The sequence below is a fragment of the Micropterus dolomieu genome, linkage group LG08, assembly GCF_021292245.1.
Source record: "Micropterus dolomieu isolate WLL.071019.BEF.003 ecotype Adirondacks linkage group LG08, ASM2129224v1, whole genome shotgun sequence".
In the NCBI taxonomy this organism is placed as follows: Eukaryota; Metazoa; Chordata; class Actinopteri; order Centrarchiformes; family Centrarchidae; genus Micropterus; species Micropterus dolomieu.
In genome coordinates, this window is record NC_060157.1 from 10,250,907 (window position 1) to 10,267,047 (window position 16,141).

A 16,141-nucleotide genomic window follows, 5' to 3' on the forward strand; every position below is an offset into this window, starting at 1 on the left:
ACCAAATTCATTTGCTGAGAAGAGTATACATTTATGTGGCATATCTGTTTCTTATAAGCGATGTCTGTCTTGAGATTTGAGTCCTGCTCAGTTGGATTTGGCAAAGTTTACACTCCAGCATCTCCAGCCAAACTCTTTATCCAGCTTAGCTCTACATTTGCCAAACTCTTTGGTTAGTCTAGAAGCTCGTCCTAGAAGCCTAAAAGCCTTTTCTCTTGGTACATTAAAAGTGAAAACACAACAAGTTTGTAAACTAAGCACCCAAACGTGGTTATGTTTAAACATAACAGTCTGATCAGACATATTTCCTTATCATTACTAGGACTAACTGGCTCTACACTGCAGCATAAGGACAATGCTGTTTCTTTATTTACTCGTCGTCTTCATAGATCATCAACTTGTGCCCTGGACATGCAGCTTTAGCCTCGGGTTTTTAGCATGATATCATGTATATAACCATTATGTATATATTTAGGATCCTTTTTACAGGGTTCTAACATACTGACAGTTTATATTATTATATCCTCCTCATTTATATCATTGAAGTTAGACTAAATAACAGAGACACCTCTTGGTGTAACGCAGTACAGTGCAACGCAACAGCAACACAAACCACATCCCCCAAATTAATCATAAATTGAGTATCGATCGATTTCTTGTTTAGTCTATAAAATGTCAGAAAGTGGTAAAAAATGTTCATCAATGTGTCCTAAAGCCCAAGATGGCATCCTCTAATATCTTGTTTTGTCCACAACCCAAACACATTCAGTTAACTCTCATAGAGGAAAAATTTAAAAAGCTGGAATCAGATTTTTTTCTTTTAAAAATCTGACTCAAATTGATTAATTAATTGTCAAAATACTTGGTGATTAATTTAATAGCTAACATCTAATCTATTATTTGATTAATTGTTGCAGCTCTATTCAAGACCTTCATGACTGTTTAGCTCAGTGTCCTTAAAAACTGGCAAGTGGGGACATGTACACATGTAGAGAAATAAGTTAGGCAGCTTATGGCCTCTTTAGGCACCCCTGAAAGCTGCACTCTGGGAATATCCACACAGAGCAATAAAAATAGCCTGTGGTTTGGGGGTGACAATGTAGATCTGAAGATACAAAGAAAATATTGGCCTCTGGGGCAGCAGATACAAGCACACTGGGAAAAAGAGCAGCAGTAGGACGTGAATTATACATCTGCACTCTGTGTTGCTTTCCTTTCTGTCCAAGTCAGATACTCTTGACCTGTTACTACCCTGCTGTTACGGTGCATAAATCAGTTGCCAGTGACTTGTATTGTGCGTTGTATTAAAGACTTTGATATCACACAAATATAATAATTACATGCCCATTTAATCATGTTAGTACTTTAAGAATATTATTGTGCAGTCCCTGATGGTTGATTGCCATCCTCCACAGATTTTTCAAGAGAGGAATTTACTCTTTGCTCTTTGCATTCATAAAGTTAACTTTATGAAGGCTCTACATTACTTAAATTACTAAATTTGAACATATTTTGAGGTCAAAAGTTTCTCCTGCAATTTACCTCTAACTTGATAAATTATGTATTGTCTACACAAAAGTTGGGACATGAAGTGATTATGTTTACAAAGGGAAGAATGGGGAGGATAGTGATAGGCTCTGAGTGAAATGATTGTATCTCTTGCCTGTAAAAAAAAAAAAAAGAAAAAAGAGAGAGAATATTTATTGTGCCCCAGAGGCTACTCAGAGGAAGGAAAAGGCCTGCAGCAATTTAGCTCAAGAGCAGCCACCATGACAACTGATAAATACAGAAATCATTTAAGCTAGCGTTCTTCCGAAACCTGCAAGTGTTGATTGTTGGAAGTACCTCTCTCTTTCACCAAGGGAGGTGACAATTAAATCTCTGCTTAACTGTTTAGTTTTGCCTGTTCATGTGTTGTACCAATTTATTAAGTCTCCTATGGCATTTGGTGACATTTTGAGGTTGCATGGCCTACATTACATCAGATGTATTAGAAAGCCACACTTCTTCTAAACACTATCACACTAGTACTTTACTGCATATGTCCTTCACCAGACATGTTTAGAATAGTACGTATAACTGAATAATGTCTCTATAAGCAGCACACAGTCTATGTGGTGGACTGGACTCTTAACATGAGCAGTAATAGTTACCAAGGCTGGACTTGTGAAGGGCAGGTGCAACTGTACAAGCCGATCGACTTTTTTCAATAGCAAAGAATACATGTAGTAGGAGGGAGGTAGGGAGGGAGAGAGGGAGAGAGATGTACTGCTTAGAAACATTACAGGTGCCAGCCTGGACTACTTGAAATGCAATGTAGCACTGCACAGTGGGATGGGAGACTGATTTTAACGACCTGAAAGCTTGTTTCTAATGGGCTGATTGGATTTACTATTGATTATGTTTTTCAGCACATGCGGTGGCGTAGTTTGTGATTGCTATTGTCGCCCACTCCAAATTGAACTAGCCAACAGACAAGTAATGGGAACATTCATTTATTACCTGTGAAATTAGAGATTCCCATTCACTTATCTACACCCATTACATTTAACCTAAATTGGAGGAGCGTTATTGTTTTCTCCCTGATGACAAATACATTTACCTATGCATACTAAGTACACACACACATAAGGTGTTCACAGGAGACCCAGTAAATATACTCGGTCATTGATTGAGTGCTTTCCATTGACCGAGTGCCTTCTCTACTATAAAGTATAGACTCACTTGTGCATTTCTTGATGCCAGATCCTTTCCTCACAGCGTGCCGACTAAGCTTGCATTGGAAGTTATTCTCCCAGAACTCTGCAAACCAGATATTCCGTCTGTTGTTCTCTAGTGTTCGGCTGATGAAGTAGCGATCAAAACCTGAAAGACATAAGATGCCGTTAGAATTGAAACTATTAACATTTTTTTACACATACAGTATGTACAGGGCTGTGAAAAAGTGTTTGCCCTCTTTCTGATTTCTTAGTGTTTTGCATCTTTGTCACACTGAAATGTTTCAGATCATCAAACAACTTTTAATATTAGACAAATATAACCGAAGGAAATACAAAATGCAGTTTTTAAAAGATGATTGCAGTTGTTGCCACGCTTGGCGGCAACAACAGCAGTCAAGAGTGATAACTGGCAATGAGTCTTTCACATCGCTGTGGAGGAATTTTGGCCCACTCTACTTTGCAGAATTGTTCAGCCACACTAGAGGGCCACTCCGAAACCTTCATTTTGTGGGGGTTTTTTTTGAGACATTCAGAGGTGGACTTGCTGGTGTGTTTCAGATAATTGTCCTGCTGCTTAACTCAAGTGCACTTGAACTTGGGGTCATGAACTGATGGCTGGTGAATCTCCTTTAGGATTTTCTGGTAAAGAGCAGAATTAATGGTTCCATCAATTACGGCAAGTTGTTCAGGAAATGAAGCAACAAAGCAGCCCTAGACCATCACACTACCACCACCATGTTTGACTGTTGGTATGATGATCTTTTTATTAAATGCTGTGTTGGTTTTATGCCAGATTTCACGGGACGCACACCTTCCAAAAAGTTAAACTTTTGTCTCAGTTCAAAAATTGTTTTCCTAAAAGTCTTGGGGATCATTAAGATGTTTTTTTGGCAAATGTGAGATTCATTCATGTTATTTTTGGTCAGCAGTAGTTTTTGCCTTGAAACTCTCCCATGGATGCCATTTGCCCAGTGTCTTTCTTATTGTTGAACCAAGGGCACTGACCTTAACTGAGGCAAGTAAGCCCTGCAGTTCTTTAGATGTTGTTCTGGGTTCTTTTGGGACTTTCTGGATGAGTTGTCAGTGGGCTCTTGGAGTAATTTTGGTAGGCTGGCCAGTGGCCACTCCTGGGAAGGCTCACCACTGTTCCAAGTTTTCTCCATTTGTGGATTATGGCTCTCACCGTGGTTTGCTGGAGTCCCACAGCCTTAGAAATAGCTTTGTAACCCTTCCTAGACAGATAGATGTCAACGACTTTGTTTCTCATATGTTCTTGAATTTCTTTAGATCGTGGGTTGATTTGTGTTGTTTTTTTGAGATCTTTTAGCCTACTTCACTTTGTCAGAAAAGTTACTTTTAGGTGATTTCTTGATTCAATAGGTCTGGCAATAAGTAGGCCTGGGTGTGGGAAAGTAAATTTAACTAAGCTTTTCAAAAAATGTGGTTAATCACTAGTGTTACTTTCGTCAGACGAAACTAAACAGAATGTAATGTAAATACAAAACTAACTAACTCACTGTGCGGCCAAGGTAACACTCAATGCTTGGCCAGCTTCCTCTTCTCATTCTTCACAGAACATCTACGTGACAGTTGATGTTATATAGTGTAACTCTGAATCAGAACGTGCCTAGCGAGCGTTTGATTGTCCGAGCGGCAGAAAGTGACATGGTTCCGTGTGGAGGAAAATATTAGAGCCCCCAAACCCCCCCCACCCCAGCCCATCACCACCAAATATGTGCATGTAAGACTATGGGAAAACACAATTTTAAGCTATTCTAATGTAAATCACTTGCTCATGGACACAACAGCACCATTGCTGAGACATGGTTTATTGGGGTTTTATATTCAGACATACAGCATTCACACTATGCGCACAAATTTCTTTTCCGCTTCACCTCCGCTGCTACAACTCCATCCTAGTGGAGACACTGTACATAATATCTTTAAACCTTTAATATGCAAAATGTAGACGACTTCTCTACCCTGGCTGAGTATTTACTCAAAGCCTAGCCTAATTATTCTTTTCCTCACATGGCTATTTTGCTCTAGTTTATGAATGCATATTCATTTACACATAGACTAATTTATTCATACTTTACCAACATATTATGGAATAATAGCACAAGGAAAATATATCCAATTGGTACAATATTCATTTAATCAAAATGAAAGGTAAGTAACAGCAATGACGCAACATTTTATATCCAGTGTGGCTGTAAGTGGTAGGAAACAGTAGACAGCAAAACACACAAATGGCCCATCTGAAGCAGTCATTAAAATGAATTTATCTTAAATGTAGAAGGGAGATATGATTAGTGGGGGCAAACATACACAATAAGCAGAAAAGGGACAGAAGTATCAAGATTTAATTTAGTATTTTATGAATACCTTTGATGGACTGTCGTTTGGGTAGGATGGTGACAGCACCTTCGGCCATTTCTTCCTGGTTCAGTATTGGGGTGATTTTAGAGCCCCAGCTGTCTGAACCCACCCAGATGAAATGGCCTGTTTGATTGGCCTTCTTAGCTGCTTGAAGGAGCCGCCTTTGGGACAGAGAAAGAGAGCAATGTATAATTGTACTATATAATGCGGTGTTGTCAGTGTTTTCATTTTTTATGATGTATTTAATGCATATATAGTGTACATTTAAAAGAAGGCTCTTATTTAAATGTAAGTGTAGCTGCTATATAGGTGATTTCATGACTAGAATATTCTGTTCTGAGTCTGGACAAAGTTGCACTGAGAGGCTTCAGCAGAACTGAAAATCCACCATAGACCCACTATACATTCCCTGTGCAGTGGAGTTCTTCTTGGCTGTGGCAGAATGACACCCCTGCCACATTTGTCCAGGCTTGTTGCCAATGAAGTAAGTTTTGGGAGCCATAAAAAACTGCCAGCAAGCTCTGCTGTAGCAGCAGATTTGCGTCAACAAAGCTTGAGCACAGCAACATAAAATTTAAACACAGCCACCTGGCATGTGAAGCATTACTGACCCTCATATCTCCCCAAAGATGCTAGAACAAAAAATTTATATTAAGCATTATACTGTATTGTAGACAACATCAGCCTTTTTACTGTACATGGCACATAAAATACTTTGTTGTTAAATAAAGAAGAACCGTATAACCTTGTAAAATAATTAATACCATTTTTTTGCAAAACATGTGGGTGAACAGTGAGTCATCCAGCAAACTCTCTCTTTACCTTAGTTTTGTGACCCCAAGGATTTATGTTTAAATGGTAATGATTTTTCTTTGAGTCTGGTCTCCAGAAATTTAGTGAAATGAGCATGACTTAAGATGCAATTATGAGCCCATGTTGGAAAAATGAGAGAAATAGATTTTCTCACCGTCGGGAGATTATATAACGGAGACATGACTAGACAGGCTGAAAAGTCTGAAAATAACAGTGGGAGTGTGAAGTAAAGGTGTTATATCAGGGTCATGGACAAGCATATACATTTCCCTTAAACTTTGAGAGCCCAGGTTAAGTTCCTATATCAGATTAAGTTCTTGACAGTGAATATAATTGTGATAATGTTACATCTCAAGAAAGCCTTACTATAACCGTAACATTGTACATGGCTTAACCTAACTGTTACAAATTTAAAGGGGTAAATAGGTAAAAAAAAATCTAAAATCTTAATGTAATTGTAATCGTCATTGTGAAATAATCAGGTGGAGGAATTAAATGCTCACATAACTGAAATGCACAAAACAAGATGATTTAATTAAATGTAGTTTCAGGGTTTGTGCTCAAATCAGTAAATGTAGTGAAACCATATTGTTTTCCCTCAGAGCAAACACAGTCAAGGACAACCCTACCTACCTGGATAGATTATGAAAAGGCTAACCCACAACATTTATCTTATTCTTTATAACTCTGAGACGAGGCAATATATTTATATGATTGGTGAGGTATCATGTAATAGGGCGCCATCAAAACACTCTTATACTTTCTATGTAGACAATTTTGGCTTCTTATTAAGCTGCTGCCAGCTCGCACTTACTGGGTTCAAGGATAGAGCAGGCATGCAGTGCTGAAATCCCCCTGGCTTTCTGCAATTACTATATATCCAGACTATTACCCATTATCAGGACCGGATTAAGTCAATGAACACTGGGACTTCTGCCCTGGTCATCATCAAGAGGCCATCCCAAATCACTGCCCACTTCCACTACGAATACACTGGCCTACTAACTGGTTGCTGGGAAACATTTTCCCTTACAAAGCTACAACAGTGCTGCATGTGTTGATTCAGCCTACAACTAATTAATTAATTCATAATGGAGACTATCTGTCATATTAAGGGATTTTAATTGATACATTCATGTCCCCACAAGGAAAGCAGGGACACTGTTTACTGTGTCTTTGTATAATGGGGTCAAAATAGACAGTGACTGACAAAACAGACTAGATGGCAATTAGGACAAAGCTATTAGCTGAATAGAAATGACACAGGAGCGTGGACAAAATATCATAAACACTTATATATAATATAATGCATCTCAATGCAACAGTAACGCAATGACAAAATATGGCCACTATGGAGTGCATAACACCTCTGACACTATACGAACAAAAAATAACAGTTGTATATGTATGTTGTTTATGTAAAAATTTAAAAATAAACTTTTTCCCTCTCCTTTATTGAGTTATATATCTTTTTTGTGCATTTAATAGGTTTGCAAAGTGAAAAAGCCCAAAGTCCAGCCCAAAGGTAGTATTACTGAACGAGTTTGAAAAATAATCTAATTGCGATTTTTTTGAACCAATATTGTGATTGCTATTTAATATGTGATTAATTTTTTACTTCTTTACCTTGTGTATTATTCAAAAGCAGTAAATCAGTGTATAGTGCAGCCAACACAGGCCTGTGTTATGAAGAGCTCAAAGCAAAACCCACATTTCAACGACCAATTAATGAGTCCTTATCTGAGTTCAGATTTCCTAGTAGTCCATCTATCTCAGTAAGCAAACAAAACAACACCGGAATTCCCCTACCCCTGTGCCTCCGATGCTGGTAAGCAGCGCACTGGCAGTAACTCGGGACAGACTGGGCCTCTTTTGGACTTGTGTGTTTGGTTTGAAATACCGTTTCACAGATATTTCCTGAGTTGACTGGTGGCTGTGTGTGAGACGCAGGTGTTGATCGCCACAATATGCTTATCTTACTACATGGTCTTTCTGTTGTGCATTTTTCCTGTCTGTCAAAGTGGCGGATGGCACGACAATTTCACCCACCACCACCACCACCATGTTACTCGCGGGTGGTGGGTGCTACTTTCATTCCCTTTGTGACACTTAGGATTCTGTAGTGTCAACTTCTGTCAAGCTTAAGGCCATTGTACAACAAGAAGTCAAGGTACAGCGTAACGTGCAAAGTTGATGCTTCGTCTGCAGACTGCTTTACTCTTGGGTGTCATGTGACTAGAGTATAATTGCAGCCTTTGCGATTAGAAAATGTTGTTTTATCACATTGCGATAATATCGCAAATGCAATTAATTGTTCAGCCCTAAAAGGGAGTTCCCATCTCCCACAGCAAACACTGCTCTGAACTGCTCTGAAACAGCTCGTTTGTAGTCCAGCCATTACTCCCTTTCATCCCTGTGAGGGATGAAAGGGAATATAACGCTCGCCAAGCGCTAGTCTTGACACGCCCTCAAACACCGGTGGAAAACACTGAGCTGCAGCACACCTGTCCTCTCCCTTTCAAACACTAGCTACCCTCCAGGCAGTCAATGGTCAGAAAGTTGTTACTGGGATGTAGAGACAGAGCTCAGTTTAAACTTTATGGATGAAAGATACTTTTGTTATAGATTAATAACTCACCAAACTAAAACTCTGGCTCTAGTCTATGTTACTAAGATGGTAAAGGCATACAGCTGAATCGAAGCCGAATGTTGACCAGCTTCTCACTGACCCACCCTTCTCTGCTTCTGATTGGCTAGTAGTCCTTAACTAGGAACTGCACATGTTCAGCTCCCAACAAAGATCATGTAGAAGCAAGATGTATCACTCCATAGCCAAAACGAAGCCTTCAACACACAGGGTGAAAAGAGGAGCTGCAGCAATGTCCAGTATGACAAATATTGAAGAAAAATATTGTGTTTTTTGAAATTTAAACCTATTCTGGTACAACCCCTAAATAAGATTTTGAACCTGAAAATGAGCATAATACCACCTCTTTAAGTAAAGCATAGAATCATTATGAGCAAAATTGAACCACCATTTTTAGACACTTGGTTTTGTATGTAAACCAAAGTTGATACTGTGGGAGGAGAAACCCTCAGACTCAGACCCTCAGATGCCGAACGGGCCCGTCATTCTCACACTTTATACTCTTGGATGTAACTGTAACTTAAGACTTAGATGAATACAATGAAATAAATGTAGTGGAGTAAAAAGTGCAGTATATCCCTCTGAAATATAATGGAGTACTTTGGACTTTGGAAAAGTCAACTTTGGACTTGGAAAAGTCCAAAGTACTGTAGCATAGAATGGAAATCCTCAAGTAAAGAGCAAGCACCTCAAGATTATACTTGATTACAGTACAACTACAGTACTTGAATGTACTTAGTTAATGTACTGAATTAATTTGCATCTGTGGGTAGTAGTTATTTGCAGTGCTGTTAGGTTGCATTAGATCACAGCATTGTTAGGTTTTTTAGTTTTTCAATTTCACTTGCCTGTAGTATACCTGTGACGACAACTTCAGTGAGAAGGCTTAAGAAAATGTAAATACACCCAAATATAATCAGATTTGTATAACTCATTCTAGATATTAACATTTGGGTTGCAGACTATATTTTACAGGGAAAATGCAATTTGATTTCCTTACACACACAGGAGACATTTGTGACACAAAAGGCAGCCTCAGGTAAAGACATTACTAAACAACATTTAAGACTGCATACTGTATGTTAGCAGATTTTGAAAACTCTTAAACAGCTTTACTTCAACTAATTATCAAAACTCAGTATATTTTCATTTAAGGAAAACAATTGTCAGGTGAATGTTATAAAGAAAAGCGGTTAAAAGTGGTTAAGATAAGTGAGGTTAAAAGTTATATTAACTGACAGCAATCAGGATTCCACTGCACTCACCTGATGTCGTCCTCATTGGCAAAGATAATCACTACTCGGGCATTAGGGTTTTCACTCAGCCTGCGAATGATCTTGTCAAACTCTCCAGATCGTGGTTCACGTGGTATTTTCACAGACTGGGAAATGCACAGACCACCTAAATGGAAGACAAAAGTTTTGAAATTGAACAGGTTTGAGAAAAAAAGATGTATTTTCTCCTGTTAAATGTCTGAAAATAACTCACTACAAGACATTTCACATCAAGTACATATTAATGCTATAATTTCAGGTGTGTCTTTTGCAAACTCTTGGTCACCCCAAAAAAACTTTCTTTTAACCCACACAAATCTTTTTCAATCCTATGGACTTTTTTTATGATAGATGCACTATTAAAGGTGTGCAGGTGCCATATTTTACAGCATGAGAGATGTAAGTTATTAAAAAAAATCTTTCCTAGAACCACAAGGGGCAATTTTGAGACATGGAGGCCCATCAATTCAGTTTATGGTCTTGCCAGTGAAACCATGGGAATTGGGCAACATTTGGAAGTACATAAATTTTGTAATTGAAAACTGGTTCCATTTGTCATTTTTCTTATTACATTGGTTGTTTAAATTTGTTCAACTTAAAAGCAACTGTTTACTATATTCTAAAATCAAAAAAGTCTTGTTCTTGCCTGAAGAAAGACTGAACCATTAAATGCATTACTGAAATTTCCAATTAAATCAGTCAAAATTGCATGCTGGTAAAACCTATAGTATTGTCCAGTATTATTGATTTATTTTGCTTATTAGGCTCTGGCCAGCACAATAGCTACACCACAGATCAGTTTAAAGAGAGTCCTCACCCTCTTAGCAATGCTATGGTATTGAACACAAATCTAAAGGCAGCAGGGGATGTCCCTTGGTTACCAACAAGCTAAGGCCTTTTAATTCCCAATGCAAAATTTCAGGATAACTCTTTTGTCACCTTGCCAAAATGCCACAGAGAGTATGTGCATGCTAATGAATTTCCCTTTCGTAACACAGTACAAAGCCAGCCCGATGAACAATCAATGCAGGAACAATACACTCTAGTTAAGTTCACGGCAGTAAGACTCACACAGTAAAAACAAAGCCAGGCCCCAGCTCAGATAATAATAGGTTGGGAAACTGGAAATATGAGTAAACAATAGGAAATGCTATTAAATTAACAGTGATGCTGGGCTGCTCTGCTCATGGGTACAAAAAGTCACTTCCACTTAAGTCAGTGTGGGGCTTCAGTCAGTGGCCTGCACTGTTGTTCTGATTGTACGCTGTGGATGAATTTAATGATGTTTCCTTTTTCTTCAAACCCGTGGCTTTGCAATTCCACTAGGGCTTTTTTCCCTTTTTGTAATTTATTTTTTTAGAAAGACTGCGTGTATACTGTTTGGATTCCTGTGGTCATGCATGTCACAGCTAGAACACCACAATTCTGGCTTATACATTCACTTGGCTAGTTAATGGATAATGGAATAGACTCCTGCCTTTCTGTGTACTGGCACATGTCTGCTGTTGGGAGATGCTTTTGCACTCAGGAACTCAGACTCATCAATTCCCTAATTTACTTATTTTTTCCACTTCTAAAACCAAACCTGAATATCACATTTAACAAAGACTGCACCATTCAAGAGTCTGAAATTACAAAGGTTCCAACACAGATATTATACTACAAACTGTGGCCAGACCCATAAACGATACATATGAACAAAAACCACCTCACGCATACTTCAGACCAGTCGTACAAATTTTCTTTTAGAGCGGCCTGAGGGTGATGTGATAAGGTGGAGTGGAGAAAGTGAAGTGAAAAGACAGAATCTAATAATAAAACATTGTTTGGTTGTTGTTGTTGTTGTTTTTTCTGTCTTCACAGTGATCTGTAAAATCAAAGTTTTATTTTGATTCATTACCCTTATGTGCTTGATTTAATCACTTTATATATATATTCCATCTCTTTAGAGGAATCAGATTTATATATATATATATATATAAATATAACATTTGAGGCATCATTTCATTTCTGTGTGCATGATGTTCTCATTTTCTCCTTCATTGTAAAGCACTTTGTGAAGTATGTTTCGATATGAGAGTAAACAAAATCATTGATTGCCTCCCTGACACTTAATGATAATGATGGTGAGTGAAATATCTCTGTTAGAGGTACATTTGACAAATGAATGATACGTGTGCTATAAATAGCTAGGGCCAAACAGTACTCAGTCGTCACGAGCAATGACAGCTGCTGTGGTCTTGTTGTAGAACCACACGTACAACACAATCTGTGAAATTTTGCTACTTCTTTGCTAATAGGTGTACAGAATAATTGATATGCAAATTGTGGATTAAAGACAAGTCTATGTCCATTTAGGGCGAACCTTAGGAGAGGAAATAAGTTGTGAACTAACAGAGTTTTATGCGTCTGGACGCAGGTGTTTTACTGAACAACAAGTTAAACTAAATATATGAAAGTATGCAAGAAACATTTCGAAGTTCACAACATTTGTGGACCTTTCTCCAATTTACGTGCTCCTTATTGTTGAGGCTTTGTTTAAACTGAAGCAGAGGTTTATCTGTCTACCTCTCTGTGCCATTACACTTAAACTACCTAGACAGACACCTGGGAAATTTAGCAGTGGCATAGCAGCAGCTCTCTGCTTTCAGAGACTCCATCAATCATTACATTCTATGTGTTTGCCTCACTGCTACTTCAGTCCCCCATTCCCCCAACATCTGCTGTGTGGAAGCAGAGCACTCATCCCTTCCTTTTCTTCTCTTCTCACATCCCCGGCAGCAGGCTGCACCATTGCTTAACCTCCGGAGAGAATACCAGGAGGACCGGGGGAGGGTAAGATCCCGGCCTGTGGGATTTGAGGCACACTGAACTGTTGTAACTCTGTTAGTTATACGGTAGACACGGCAATTTGTTTTATTGCTAACACTATCCATTCATCCATGCATCTGTCTATCCATTCCTCTCCATGTACTTGATGGTCTAAGACATGGTCCCTTGACTCGAGGACCCCAATTCAAACTCCATGACAGGGAGCAGCTAGTAAGCAGGACCCTCAATCCCTACCTGCTCCAAGTATGCATATCTGTTTTTCTGTTCTGCAATTAATCCTCGGAGACCGCGAGCCTCCTTTATTCCTAACATGGTTCACTACAACACATCATCCAGATATATACTGTACAGTACATACAACAAACATACAAACCTAATGTATACAATATATTTTTTTTAATGTTTGGATGATGAAAAATCATACATTGATTCCGCTATATCAGGCTGTTCCAAAGCAAGCTTTTCATACAACCTAAGTGGCTTTTAACTGATCTTGTTAATTATAGGTCTTGCTCATTACATATTTTATATTAATTTTTTGTTAATGAAACACATCTCTTTAGAGGAATCAGATTTTCAATAAAACACTTTGCACAGGATGTAATTACGGAGATAAACTTAAAGACTCCCCCTCCTCCTGTCTACACACCGCTTCTCATCAGACTTCCCTTAAACTGAGCCAGACCACCATCTCCCACCTAATGTTGATGAAAACACGAGAACACAGAGAAAGACAATTATAAAACAATTCATTACAAATGTGTAGCAGCCCTGAACCCCCCAGCATTTACCTTATTGTTCGTGTCTCCAGAGTCATACAGGATCATCTGTTGATTAATTATAGTTATACATCAGAATTACTTGAATGTAATCTCTGCAGATTATCAATCAGTGGCTTGTGTAAAACCAAACTTGCTTTAGGTCTCACAAAGGGAAAAATAAATCAAAACATTAATTATTTTCCGGTTTAGCTAATTTTCCCACTGACCTATTGCAAAAACAATCTGTACACAAGTATAAGTGGAAAGTCAAATCTACTGATAAAGTGAAGCAGTCTTTATTCTGCAGATACTGCTGAAAACTTCCTAAGCAGTGTATTTCTCTCCCACCCCTCATCCTCTACCGCTCTTAAGATCTGAGCCATGTCTTGAAAACCACCTCTAAAAATATCCGTTGCTGAGGAGACTGCGAGACTCTCGTGTCTTCCATTGTCAGCCCCAGTCTCTGCTCTCCTAATAGCTCAGAACACTAATATTCCTTCTCATTTGACATCCGTGAGACAGACATGCCATAAACATTATTTCCTGGCGATGTTGCTGATTGCAACACAGCTTCTGCACTTGGTGAACAGTAGTGCAGAAGCGACACAAAATACACCCAGGTGGGTGATGTGGTGAAGGTGCAGGTATATAAATAGTCTGTTTATTGGGATGCTCTTAGTCGATATACCTACACAAGCAAGCTTCATTTACAGCTGGAGAACGCAACTAGCAACGAAAGGACTAAAACTAAATTAATGTTGCCTCTACAGTACTGATTGTCCACAATTCATTGTCACCTTCTTCAATGATGAATAAAAACATCAACACCCTAGCTGCTAGTGCTTTTGCATGGCAGCAAAGGATTTATTAGCCAACAGACACAATCAATTGTTAATTAGAAAGCCTGTTTGAGCTGCACAGAGCTTTGATTCCCATCTGCTTTGAACGGCACTGTTGTTCCATCAATCCATTGATATTCCCGCATATACTGTCCGGCGGCTGACCAGTAGTCTAATATTCAGATGAGATCAAAGTTATACAAAATGGCGGGAACAAAAACAAGGTGATGTGGCTAGCACTAAATAGGGAGATAAATAATATACCCCTCTGATTTAGGAAACTGTATACCAAATGATTTATGCAAATCAGTTGATCAGAGCCCTGCGATAAACTGGCAGCCTGTCCTATGTTTTAATCCAATGCATGCTGGGACACGCTCAGGCCCCTGGGAGGGAGAGAAAATGGATGGATGGGATTGATTTTAGGCTAGAAAAACAACAGTACAGGTAAAATCCTGACAATCGCTGGTAACAAAACGTTACCCTAGAAGAACCGCAGGAAGTGTTTTGTGTTTTATTAATGGTACATTGCGTGTTTCCCCTCTTATCTGAAATACACCTGCGAGCGAGTGGGAGTGAAATACTGGGAGTTGAGAGAGTGAAAGAGTGGGTTGAAGTCATTAGAGAAACTGACCCTGAACAGAAAAGGCCCAGGTTCTCAGTCCCCTGTTCCAGTAACCACCCTGCTAAAGCGTCCCAGAGCAAGACACTAAATCCCTCACAGTCCCTGAGGCACTGTTCTGTCGCTGACGCTGTGCTCTCACCTCACTGTACAGGGCTAAGGGGATAAAAAGAAATGAATTTCTCCCCGAGGGATCAATTACAGTATAATACCCTATAATAATTATAGACGGCTGAGCCACAAAGATACCCCAAACTACCAAATTTCATTTTTTTCCCCTGCAATATTATAAGGATTGCTCAGATGAATTTACAGACAGTAACTGACCTGCTCCTGTCTGTAACATGGGGAGAATAACACAAATGAACAAACATGTTGTGTGTAAGGTCTGGTAGATAATGATTAATTTGAACCACATGAAGGGCTTTCATATTAGATGGGAAAAGATGAATGGCCCCAATTCCACCTATGAATCATTGTAATTTGTCTTTATTATGCCACGCATGTGTGCAATTTTCTACAACATTTGATCAGATAAGTCTTGCCATAGCGACTGTGTGTAAATAGTGTAATGTTGTACTGTATATGTGTGTGAATACAGTGTATCTTCATTTAAAAGATAGGGACGTGTCGGAGTGCCTTTACTGCACAGCCTGGACAACTATTAAAGGACTTGCTGAGTCTACACGTTAAAGTCAGTGACCAGCTTCGGGCTTGATCATGTGATGAGCCCTACGTTCACCATTATGTAATGCTGAGAATATGAGGCTGAACCATGGTTTAATGCCAGGCTGGTGAGAGTCAAGTTTCTCCTGTCAGATATCACTGAGCCATCAGACAAACACATACACTCTGCCTGCCTTTGCGCTGCTAATGTTGTAGCATGTCTACTTATGTTTTTAATAAACTGAGAATTAATACAAAATTATTTTGAATTTTAATATCCAGAGAATATTAATTCAAAAAGCTCTCGTTTCGCAAAGCACCACCAGAGATTTAATTCTCGGGGTAAATTCTCGTGGCAGGGACTTGGAGGTAGGTAATACACACACACAGTTCCTTTGATTACGGTGAAATTTATAAACTAACTAAGGTGACATAAAAATGCGGTTAAATATACATCAAAGAAATAAACAATGGCTAAACAATGAGGATGTGGAGGTCTATTGTGGGGAGAATTTGATTCACACGGTGGAAGAGAACTAATGAAAGCAGTTAGACGATACTAACTCGGTTAAATTTGTCTAGGAT

The 16,141-nt window shown here is 38.9% G+C and overlaps 1 protein-coding gene across 2 annotated transcripts in view; it reads right to left on the reverse strand.

The window, feature by feature from the left end:
• The window catches only part of LOC123975236 (metabotropic glutamate receptor 4-like), a 151,621-nt gene that overhangs the window by 31,444 nt on the left and 104,036 nt on the right, over nucleotides 1–16,141 (reverse strand). The window contains exons 3-5 of one of the 2 annotated variants that reach the window (XM_046056526.1): nucleotides 9,828–9,963; nucleotides 5,109–5,263; nucleotides 2,725–2,865 (exon numbers count right to left, since the gene is read on the reverse strand). In XM_046056526.1, the coding sequence (XP_045912482.1) occupies nucleotides 2,725–2,865; nucleotides 5,109–5,263; nucleotides 9,828–9,963 (432 nt within the window). The remainder of the gene's footprint in view (nucleotides 1–2,724; nucleotides 2,866–5,108; nucleotides 5,264–9,827; nucleotides 9,964–16,141) is intronic. The other variant, XM_046056527.1, reaches the window with a different exon arrangement.